A 12,693-nucleotide genomic window follows, 5' to 3' on the forward strand; every position below is an offset into this window, starting at 1 on the left:
CGAGATTTAAACTAGTCCAAAAGTTATAGGTAGAATTTATGAGAATCCAAATATAGTTAATTCCACTACGCGATTGAATGATTTTGACGTTTGTGGTTCAACGTATATAGTAATTCATAATAGAAATATATTATAATGACATATAATAGACCAAAATAATACTGACGGGATCTTTTAAAGTACAGAGTCACGTAATAAGAACAAAAGAAATACAAAGAGTCGCATATACAAAACAAACCACCAAAAAATGAAAGCCAATACACACACATTGACGATATGTATAAGTACCGAGCCACGTCAAACGGATATCACATAAAACCATTCAACAGTAAAAGTAATATTAATAATAGAACAAAAACAAATGAAATAACAGTAAAACATGTTGTTAAGATTATAAACAACATCAGTACGCAGAATCTATACATCAAGACCATCGTGTATTATTTGAGAAGTTGATACGGAATATTTATCAACAAGGTCTTGGTACCTTCCGATGAACTTTTTTAGAAAAAGGACGAGACGTTCTTTGACATACCCCTGGTTCATCAACTTTCTACTCAGACACTGATGACGTTTTACAAAGTCTGAGTAGGAGCTGCATGCTCTTGAATATCGAATAAGTTGGGAAATATATATCCCATATGCAGGTGAAGTTGGTATGTTGCTACTAAGGTGGGGGAAATTTATAATTTCAAAATTAAAATCGTCTCGTTTGTCATAGATTCTGGTACTGAGATGACTGTGTAAGTCAAATTCGAGATATAAGTCTAAAAATGAGGCGGAGGAAGCGGTGTCTGTTGTTTCTTTAATCTCTAGTTCTGGGGGATATATCAATGGAACCCAATCAGAAAAGTTCGGATTGTTTATGGAAAGAACATCTCAATATATCTGAAAGTGAAATTAAATAATCTGGCTTCTTTGATCCTCTTGTTTTTGACAAGTGTCTGGAGGAACTCCGATTCATATGAAAATAAGAAAAGGTCGGCAAGAAGAGGCTCACAGTTTGTTCCCATAGGAATGCCGACAATTTGTTGGAAAAGTCTACCTCCAAACTCAACAAATATGTTGTCGATAAGAAACTCCAGCATACTGACCACTTGTAATTGAGAATCTATGTTGTTTATGGGTAATAGGTGAAATGCATGATCCCTCAAAATGACAACAAGCGCAGTTTTCCGGACGATTTTCATTTGTACACTGCTAAAAACTGTTAGGTCCTGGGCCATGGTATATTTTGGAGAATTTTTTTTTACTGATTTTTACTAAAAAAAAATATTCTCTGTGTGTGCCATTGCAAGAAATAGTTTTGCTCGTTATTTTGTCATATTAAAAAAAAATCTCAACAAAATTTTCCCGTTTAAACTGTACTAGAAAAAAGTCTGGCATGTGAAACGGACGAAGACATATTCTAACAGAAGCACAAATACCAGTACTCCCTTTTGTGTATACCTATGAGAAAACATTTCAAAGTTATTGATTGAATTCAAATCCATCACACATACGGTACACATTGTAGTCCGAAAAAATAAAGGACTTCAATCCTATCAAACACCTTTTTAATTGTTAATCAGTATATTTCTTTTAGATTTGGGTAAAATTGTAAAGGAAATAATACTATCAAGACGTACTTCCATAAATCTTTTCTTTTCTGACTTTGAAGAAATGACTCCTTTTCGCCCAATCGAAATGGACATATTTTGTTTCATATTATTAGAATTATTTCCAATATTATCGGTGTTAAACTTGATTATCGACACATGAAAGTTTGTCAGCATTGTCAATCTTTTAAACGTTAAAGCACCAATAGTTCGGTCACTACTCAATTAAGTTTGTCGATAACGTTGCTAATTTTGATGGTTAAGATACATCAATTCGATGACTTCTCTGTTACGGGCTAAGTCTTTTTTGACAAGAATAATCATACGTTAACACGAATTCCGAAGAAAAATATAATTATTCACTGAACCATGAAATGCAGTTGAAATATATATCAATGTATTGATTACTTCAATCTAGTTTAAAATCTTTCTCTATTTCTCTGTTTTTACTTTCAGATCTACAAATGAAATTTAAATGAATATACAAAGTCACATTGTAGCCTGGCAATAAAGAGACCATATCAAAGATAACTACTTCCATATAAATAATATAAAACAAATTCTTTATTTTGTGAACACATGAACCCGTTGGTGCCCTTTCCCCAAATAATGTTGATTCCAATTTGCTGTCAGGTATGGATATCTTTTTCTACCGTAACATCTATGTGCATTGAATGTAATGTAATCGTTATTTATGTCATAAAGAACACCAAGTACTAGGGATCCATTTGTTTTTGTTATACACCAAGCCCTTGCAACTACTATTAAATCTCCCCAAGGATTTAAAGCATCTCCATACCTCCCTAATCCAGAATGTTCTATAGAACTAAACGATACAACTGCGTCAAATAATCCTAATGTATTATCTAAAAATTGCTGTCTATATTCCGAGGGAACCATCGTTGTAATTTGCTCATGTTCGGATTTAATCTTTCCATATTCAAGTGTTACAATACTTTTTGCTCCTATCTCAATCAAGCATGCTTCAACCCATGGTTTTTCAGATCCGATTACTAGGATACGCCCTCCTTTCACTCCTGGTGCATGCTGAAGGCCGTCTCTTAGTGCGTTTGTTTCTGGTATCCCGTAAGTACCAAATAGTTTTCCTTTTTTTGCTAGCGCTACATACTCCTCCAGTAAAGATTTTGTCCAGATAGGTGTCCTTGCGGTACTACCGAGATATTGTTGATTAAAATAAGCCGTGTGTACCTTCATTTTTCCATTCATGGTATAATCATTCAATAAGATAGAAGGTATTTTTCTTGGTGCATGCACAAGTCCATGAGATGAGTCCACATATTTGTTTTTGAATAAAGCTTCACAATTTATAGTTGCTGTAATTTTATCAAAAAACCTTCCTGGAGTTCCTTTACGTGTTGTATCACATAACTCGCCACAAATTAGTCTTGTATTTTTTATTTCATCTAAGTATGTCGAAAAATACAACTTGTGTTGGCTAGTCGTCAGATCAGAATGAACAGAGATAGGATCTACAACTTCTCCACTAGATCTGACTCTGGTGTAAAGCAGAATGATGAGTACAAAAATGAAAGTAATAATTAAACCGAATTTCGAATATTGGATCAAACTTCCCATTTTCCTAGTACCAGAACAACTGTAAAAGTTCTATCCTGCAAACAAAAGATATACAAATATAAATTGTTAATGGATAACATCGTATTTAACATTTCATTTATCAGTCTTTTCCATAAACTAAACAATATTGAAATTGGAGATATGTTGATTAAACTATTAGAGCTGGTATTTGATTTTAATTTCCCTCTAATGAAACGACCTTCAGATATTAAAAAAGCAGGAGATGTATTCGCTACTTGATAGCAGTAGCAAGTGCCGTATCTATAAATACAATTACAAACAGTTTTGATTTGACAAATTATGTATATCCCTACTGTGTACAGGAGAGCACTTTCAAAAATAAACTTTCTTCGCTTTCATTCGCAGTTGATAACAGACGCTACCAAAGAATTGAGTTGTCACGTCGTATCTGTACAATTTACCATCGGTGTATTAAAGACGAATTCCTTTTCATCGTAGGTTGTCCGAAATATAAGGAGTATTTGAAGGCTAAAATCAGTCTGTTTGAAAACTCTATCACTTAAAATTTACATCCAGGGTCTTTGACATAAACACATTCTATACAAACTTTGGTCATTTTTCAAAAAAATTAATGCAAAATCATTTTTATGATGTTTAATCAAAGTTTTGATAATATTCTCTACAGATTCCATGTTTTATTTATATAAGGACTTTGTTTTTATGTTAACATATATGTTGTCTTTCAAGATTAGATTATTTAAAAGGCACAACTTTTTTTTCAAAATCAAGAAAAAGAATATGAAGAAGAAAAAAAACGTATTGTTTTGTTAAATCAACTGAGTTTTTTGGCAGTCAGCATTACACCTAAAGTAGACGGAACGCAATCACAAGCGAGTCACAGGATCCCGTGGAACCGTAACGATTCATTTATGAACCTGTAGTAATGCAAAAGATAAGAAAGGTTCATAACCCATGCGACATAACAAGTAATAGATTTTATACTGCGTTATCAACCCTTTCCAGTTTCCAGGAATATTGTAAGCTACTCTTACCTTGCTTAATAAGTTCTAAAACACAGTAAATCTTTGCTGTGTACCTAGATATATCAAGACTAAAAGGAATATCCACGTGAAAACATACATTTTGTTTTTCAGTTGGATATCGCTTTCACTATTCCTGAGTATCATATATATATTTATATTGATTTTCAATTAACTTGATCAAATATTAATAAACAGTTACATTCTTTTTCACACTGTAAAATTATATAAAAGAACAACACCTTATATATCACACCTTGTAACCCATCAAACCGCATACGAAATAGTTTAAAACATGGATAACGTACTTGGACATGTGAAATGCCGGTTTTTCTGGAACAAAACAAGCCCTATAATTTTCTCTTCGTAAATTATAAATGTTTGACAACTCTAAAAGGAAAGGTAGGAGGGCTGATGCAAAAGTTGTGCATAATTTGTAAATATGCATATAATTGTTCGATGAAAGTCCCCTCATCAAATTAAGAAAAGTTTTAACAAAACAATCTAATCATTTATAGAGAAATGTCGTTAGTAACCGATTTTTTTTAAATGACATAAGGCAATAATATTTTACACAGTTGTCGTGCAAAATATGAAGGTGCATGTAAAAAAAAATTGTGTTTTTCGGCTCATTAATATTGGATTCAAACTCTTTTTTCTTTAAATACATATCACAAATTTTTAAATTTTGTAAAAGCAAAAACTTCAAATGATAGTTAGAAGGTCGATGGAATTTTGCAAAATTGTTATCTGGATATTTGTCTGATCGGCTCATTACTTTAAAAAAAAATTGTGTTTGTTAAAACTTCACAATTTTAGAGAAATGTTTTCTTATAACAGGTTTTCTAAGTAATTTCAACATTATGGACAAACAAAAATTCAAATTCAGTCTTTTTATAGTTGAAAACAAAAGATTTTGAACAGCATTTTATTTTAAAACGTTATCTATTGGTGAAAAATTGGACACAATTTGCATTCCAAATTGTTTCATTCAGTCAAAAATATTGCAAAAAACTAGTTTTTGTGAAAACTAATGAAACAAAATCATATTTGCTAGCATTCAAAAGAAAAATTGCTATACCGCAATGATTATCTGTGTCAAAACTATTGGTTATCCATCATTCACTGTAATGCCCTATAAAACACGTGGAGCGATTTTAACCCCCCCCCCCCCAAAAAAAAAACAAGGTGTTACTCAATAAGCCATCCTGAGTTCTTTACTGGCGTAGCAGCTCGGTGTTTCTGTTGTACCGTATTATTTCCTCCTAAAGTTGATGTATTTCCCTCAGTTTTAGTCTATGACCCTGATTTGTTTAATTTAATTCGAGTTATGACTATTGAACAGCCGTAAACTACTATTGCCTTTATGTAGTAAACAAAATTGGCACGTACAAAATTATGTGACAATGGTGTTTCATTCTAAAATCTGAAACGCAACCAAGATATACACCTTACTTAATTAACATTTTCACATTACTTAATTACTGCCTTCAATTAAAAGAACACATGCAATAACTGGGTCCCCGACCAGTATCAATATAGTTAACACTTTAGTCGTCATAAGATTTTAAGATAAGTGAATTATTATAGATGTCACTCATATTATTTAAATACTTAATTTTTTGGGGGGAAAGTAAGATAGTGCAAACGTTTTTCCTTCTTCTTATTTGCATTGCCAACGGTGAAAAAAAGAAATTGCTAAGATTAACTTCATTTGAACTTTGATAAATAGTTTAGTCTGATCATATTTTGATTTCTCAAGAAATACTTATGTTATATAACTTAAATAATCAGTTTGCTTAAAACGTGTAAAACTTGTTAGAATCAAACTGACCCAACAAAACGTTTTGTGTATAACTTTTTATAATCTTACATAGAGGTCGATTTCTCGGAACCCGAACTTTTTTTGCTACGTTAAGTTTTAGGTGTGAAGGGGAAAATTACCCGATTGAACTATATTTCAAAACTACTTTTTGGTTATATCTAAAATCTATATACTTCTTTATTTCAGACAAATACATTTTCGAAGATATTGAAGCGTTTAGGAAAATGTAAGGATCAAACCAGGAAGAGATCAAATGGCAAAATCATGAAAAATTATTCATACCACTTATACGCAACCAATATACAAACCATACTTACTTATCGTTTTTATGATTGTTTCGTTTGAACTTAATTACTGCCTTAAACAATTGCTTTATATATACGATGTAATGTCAAAAATGTTTACAAACGTTATCTGAAAAATCGTAATAACCAAAGACGTGATTTATTTTAGACATGAAAATAACGAGTTTGAAGTAAAAAATTGAAAACAACAGTAATTAATTCCTTGCGTCCAAAGCGCTTTTCTGGATTTGTCATAATCAGGAACGCTAAATCACAAATTGGTTATTAAACATGACAGTAACATTTGTCATGATGTTATAACGTGGTCCTATCTTTTATTAGAGTAAATACAATAATTATATGTAATACATGTTTTTTTCCTTGTTGCCGTTTGTTTTTATTGTTCTTCAGTGTTCCTGTTGTTCGTTTGTTTTCCTCTTATAGTTTATGTGTTTTCCTCGGTTTTAGTTTTTACCCAGATATTTACTCTCAATCCATTTATGACTTTTGAACAGTGGTATACTAATGTTGCCTTTATTCAATAATAAACCTACACAATGAACCAGACAGCATCTAAACGCATGATCATAAATAAATGAGAAGCATCCATTACTTGTTAAAGAAATAAATCGAATGAAATATGTCAAAATTAATTGTTCTTCCTTCAGACCACTCTTCGTGAGCGTTTATTCGTATTGCTTCCAAATATGAATCTTTCAATGAGGTATCTTCATCTTGAATGTTAAATCACTTGCAAATATGATACCTTTCAGAAACAGCCTAAAGCCGTCATAGGGTCTTCGACGCAACGTGAAAATCCCTCACCCGGTGTTGGGTCTCAGCTGGCCCTTAAATAAAATTTGATCAGCTATACGTCACATTATCTTTTATCACACATTCACTCAGGCATTTGTAATTGAGTAAAAACACGATTTTTCATAGATTTAAGAATTATTGAATCGATTGATTTTAACCAAAAGAAAAAAAACCGCTTGTTTCGTTGTATTACGAATCCATGCGTGAAATATTTTTAACCTTGATTTGTAATTATTTTTAGGATTGGTGAGACTAGTTTTGGATTAAAATAAATGGACGAAACAAGAAAATATAACATAATCAAATGTTCTGTGGAATGCACATTAAAACAGATGTTCGTTATTGTTTAAAGAACCTATAAGGACAATTTCAATGTAAACTGTTGAGACAGAATATCTGGTTCTAAAAAGGTGTACATGAAAGTTACTCACCGAATTTGTATATATTACTTAACCGTAGACTCGTATAAACACAATACCATTTTTTTCCAAATTGAAAAAAAACCTTAAGTAAATATTATAATACTCAAGTTTTTATTACTCATGCGTGACGCAGGGTAAACACAGATGCAACAATAGTGTTTTTTATATCCCTAACGCGTCTGAACATCTTTGTATCACAATCTTTCAACAATATATCTAATTAAGGGCATATCCAACAGTTTATTTCTGACGGTGAGAATTTTTTTTAAGATTTTTTATTCTTCAATTGACAGAGAATCAAATTTTGCCAAAAAAAAATATGTTGTCGATTTCGTTTTTGCAAAAAATACTGCTGAAAATTGAACATTCCGTATTAATTCATTTTGCAGTTTCGTGCTTTTTATTCTTTATTGCAGCTTCTAGCTATAACAAAAATATGTATGTTGACTCCTTGTGTTTTAAATTATATGGGTCGTTGGGTTGCTTGTCGTATTAATGTATACCTTTAACATCTTTTTTCAAAACAAAAGGATTGATTGGGTATTGAAATATACACATCTCTGGACTTCTGCCATCCGACAATTTCTTTGCTAAAATTGGGTGCGGCCGTTTAGCTACTCGGATGTATAAATTTGCAGCCTCGTTTAGTCGAAATAAAAATGTATATCCGATGCATAGTGCAGTGAGTTTTGCGCTATCTATACGTCTTAAACCATCTAAAATAAATAAATGAGTTACTGCATATACACAATGGAGATTGCTTTCTCTTCTACTGCCCCTACCTAGTTTGACTGCATGCAATGTTCATGTAACCACTGATGTAGACTACTATAAATACTATTTTTGATTATTCAAACAAAAGAATTCAAAGAGAAAAAAAGCGGAAAGAAATTCTAAAATAATCGTTTAAAAACAAAATTGATTTTTTTTTTTAACAAAACTGGAAAACTGTTTGATACAATTTTCTGTTGAAAACTGATGATAATGCATCACTATATGAAACTGATAAATTGATTGTTCCCGTGCTCTAGTGACAAATATATCACGCATATTTAGGACGAGGCGAAAGTGGATTTGAAGTGATGCATTATTAAGATAAAGAGTTTTCTAGCGATAAAACGTATGCCATACTAGAATAAAGTTGAATAAAATCAAAATCTTGAGTAAAGCTATTACCCCCCCCCCCCCCCCCTTCCCCCCACACCTTTCACCAATTTTGAATTTTGGTATTTCGATGGCTGTTTTTTTTCCTATGATTATGGACCCGCTGATTTTATGAGAGCCTGTCTAATTAGTCAAGATCGACCTACATCAAGACCTACACCGGTTTTTTTTTTGGCTAAATTATATTAGTTTCCTCATACATAAGTAAACATCAAAATCGTCAGATATTTTTCTACTTGTATGTAAGTGTATATATTACAATGTTTTCCGATTTCAATTTTTGTTTTTATTACAGTGTCATCTTTTGTTTTCGTTGTTTATCAGTTAAAGATCTACTATATCTATATATACTGTACATTACATGTAGGACTTCAACGCAAAGCTAGATGCATGATAAATGTTAGTTTACGCCGTATCTTATTTTTCTCAAGAAACCATTTTTTTTTCATCTTTCTGAAGTAAAACCAAACTTTTGAGTTTTCTATCCTGAATGACAAAATCTCGGAAAAGTTTGGAAAGAATTAATTACAATTTGCATTCTAATGCAATAATAAATCATTACGCATTTGTTCTCGTTGTTCTCTACTGTTAGATAATTTCAATAAAACGGAAACTTAAGTGAGTATGGTCTATTGTTGTCAAGATAATTGCGGTTCTTTTATAATAGACCCAGACGACAAAGATATCCGATTTAAAGATTTAAGTTCTATTTCTGTTAATATATGAGTTTTTTGCCGATTCCCTTCGTGCCTTTTCCTTTGATGAAAGAACCCGCCCTATGAAGACGGCCATAGCAATTCTTATGGTGATTCCGTTATGACGTCGTTGAAACAACGTTAAATTACGGGAAACAATAGAAGACGTTTACGTTTGTTATTACCTCCCCTGAAACTGTTGGATATGCCCTTAAAAAGACCGTATGTCTGTTCACATTTTTGATTTGGATTTTTTACCATTTAATCTTGACAATTATTTCATCTAGTTGCATTTAATTTATTCGATGTTTTTTTTGTATGTGTGTGTGCGTGTGTGTGTTTGTGTTAAATTATGAATCCGTTATGGGTTACTTGATTCTTTTATCAGTCAAAATTCAACCTACTGGATGTAATGCATTCTTGGTTTAACGTTAAACTGATTTTTCAGCATATTTGGCAACTCTTATAAAGATAAACATGAGAGGTTCTTAATAATAAAATATGTTTTCTTAAAAATCAGCTTATTTGTGGTTAAAGACCGGTGAAAGATTTCAAAAAGATATTCAAAATCATCAGTTGAAAAGATGCAATACAGCATACAAATCATAACGTAGAAAACTAAAGACTGAGTTTTTTGCCGATTCCCTTCGTGCCCTTTCCTTTGATGAAAGAACCCGCCCTATGAAGAGGGCCATAGCAATTCTTATGGTGATTCCGTTATGACGTCGTTGAAACAACGTTAAATTACGGGAAACAATAGAAGACGTTTACGTTTGTTAATACCCCCCCTGAAACTGTTGGATTAGTCTGTTTCCCGGCCGTTATTGAAATTCTTGACAATTGTATATTCCGAAGGTATACTGAATGTTTTACGGAGGGGACCAACCTACTGTTGGATATGCCCTTAAGGTCAAGTAACAGTAAATGAACGCCGTCTAGCGGATTCCGCGAAATATTGCGACGTTTTGTACGAATTACGTCCCTTTGACCAGATTTTGCAATGTTAAAATTTCAACCGGCGACTTTTCAATGGGACAACAGTAAATATGACGGAAAGTATGTAACTTCTAGGAGAATGAACTTGATTGCTTAAATTGAAAAAATGCTACAGGATTTTGAAAATGAATATTAAAACAGTCATGACGACGATCTTCAAAACGAAAATCAGGTGTTTGAGTTTGGATATCTGCCGACCAGTTAAAACAAGTGTGAAAACTGTTGATTATTGTTGCTCACCACTATTTCTACATAATTGTGATGAGGAAAAACAGTCTCGACAGTATATTGAACTCTGACACAAAGTAGTACTTTTGATGTCATTGTTTACTTAAACTAACAACAAATATGCAGAAATGAAACTTCTGGTGAAAGGGAAATATATTAAGACCATTTTGAGTTAAAATTCACTTGTCTTTGAGTTTGCGTGAAAAATTCGGGATTAATGCGCTACATAGTACACTAATTTAAGATTTCCAGAAATCGGGAGTTATTTTGGTAGTACCTGTATTTTCAAGATCAGAAATTTCATATAAGACTTTAAACATTGGTTGAAAATTGGCATGTAGAAAGGTGATACATGTACAATTCTGGTTTCCTTGAAGTTAAACTTAAGGTAAAATATTCAGATAGCTGTGAAAATTGCAAGATTCGGTTTAACAGATAGGGATTTTTAATTGGTGGTCTGACACCTTTATTTTCGTTTTCCTCCCAAAATAACCCAAACTGAATAATCATAAGTAAAGATGACAAATGCGACTATACCTATATAGAACACAGAGGCATGATGATTAATTTATTGTAGAAGGAAGAGAAGCGACACACAAAATGAGGTCTTTCGTTTATTAGTATAGATACTCTAACTTTTCTTTTACAGTACTTTGTATATCCCCATCCCTGTTTCACTTTAATTATTGTCAGCTTATTCGAATATGTTCATGTTTTCTGGCACGTTTGAAATAAATGCAATTCATCTAATGTTTGAATGTAAATTTACACAATCATGTAATTATAAACATTTAGCATGTTTTAAAAACTGGAAGAAATGTTTATAAGTGCAACATACGGTATTTTTGGACAAGAAATCAATTTTTCTTACACTTTTAAAATTCAAATGAAGTAAAACAAGAAATCAATCTGGTTGACGCAACAATGACAATCTGTTACACAGAATAATAGTGGTGCATTTCTTTCCAGTGGGTCTCAATCAACACTGATTTACAGAAATCTTGGTAAGAATTTAGTCTTAGATGCTTGATTTTTTGTATCAGTTTGTATTGGCTTTGAACAAGCTGTCAGTAACTATGTGTAGTGGCGGATCCAGAGGGGGCGTAGAGGGCGTATTTAATCCAAAATTTCAAAAGTAAAATTACAAAATACTGAACTCCGAGGAAAATTCAAAACGGAAAGTCCATAATCAAATGGCAAATTCAAATGATAAAACACATCAAACGAATGCATGGACAACAACTGTCATATTCCTGACTAGGTACAGGCATTTTAAAATGTAGAAAATGATGGATTGAACCTGGTTTTATAGCGCTAAACCTCTCACTTATATGACAGTCGCATCACAGTAGAGTGATTCGGTATGGTTGAGTTGATCAGTTCGTCGAAAAAACGTCACTCAGTCATTTTGAAATTCAAATTACAGGAACACATTTGCAATTCTGAGCATGAAAAATCATGACACCTTCAACGCGACAAAGGAGTGAGCAAGAACGTATTGACTTCTATTTCACAATTCAACCAAAAAGAAAGTTATACTCTATTATAATCTCATGAAAAAAAGTTCCACATTAATATTATTTACCTACGAAATTATGTTTAACCCCAAACGCCCGCGCCTATCTTAAAATAACATAGCTGAATAATTATCCCCAGTCAGTATAAGCTCTGGATAGATTTAAAGTGCAAGGTAAGAGCCATTTGTTTGAGGAGGCAGTCTAAGATCTGAGAGTCTGGCCGTATTTAGATTGAAAACAATAATCTTGTCCACTTTTTGGCTAATAGAAACGAAAATTTCCATAGAATAATATAGCATTAAATGAACATAATGAATAAAAAACGGGCGTATTTTTTTGGGGGGACGGGGGTTTGCATGAACTGATATATTGAATACTTTTATCAAGATCAGACTGCAACCTGTCTGCTGGGTGTGGCCTTTATGTCTCCATTTGTCGACCGTCATTCATAAATTCGTTGTCATTGCAGACTCCTTCGTAGCCTTTGGTTAATTTTCAATTTTTGTTGGGTAAAACATATCAACCAAACATTTGTATAAAAATTGCTTGTT

At 32.4% G+C, this 12,693-nt stretch overlaps 1 protein-coding gene and 1 long non-coding RNA gene across 4 annotated transcripts in view; one reads left to right on the plus strand and one right to left on the minus strand.

The window, feature by feature from the left end:
- Nucleotides 1-2,138: 2,138 nt before the first annotated feature.
- Nucleotides 2,139-12,693, minus strand: part of LOC134689629 (uncharacterized) — a 33,567-nt gene continuing 23,012 nt past the window's right edge. Inside the window, exons 2-3 of one of the 3 annotated variants that reach the window (XM_063549607.1) lie at nt 7,071-7,152; nt 2,139-3,229 (exon numbers count right to left, since the gene is read on the minus strand). In XM_063549607.1, coding sequence (XP_063405677.1) covers nt 2,163-3,194 — 1,032 coding nt within the window. In that variant the 5' untranslated portion in view covers nt 3,195-3,229; nt 7,071-7,152 and the 3' untranslated portion in view covers nt 2,139-2,162. Of the gene's footprint in view, nt 3,230-4,207; nt 4,314-7,070; nt 7,153-12,693 lie in introns of those variants that run through there. The other 2 variants (XM_063549615.1, XM_063549599.1) reach the window with 2 other exon arrangements.
- LOC134689651 (uncharacterized) overlaps nt 11,341-12,693 on the plus strand; it is a 58,406-nt gene continuing 57,053 nt past the window's right edge. Inside the window, exon 1 of the long non-coding RNA XR_010101889.1 lies at nt 11,341-11,629. This is a non-coding gene — a long non-coding RNA (uncharacterized LOC134689651). The remainder of the gene's footprint in view (nt 11,630-12,693) is intronic.

Source organism: Mytilus trossulus, chromosome 1 (assembly GCF_036588685.1).
Source record: "Mytilus trossulus isolate FHL-02 chromosome 1, PNRI_Mtr1.1.1.hap1, whole genome shotgun sequence".
NCBI lineage: Eukaryota > Metazoa > Mollusca > Bivalvia > Mytilida > Mytilidae > Mytilus > Mytilus trossulus.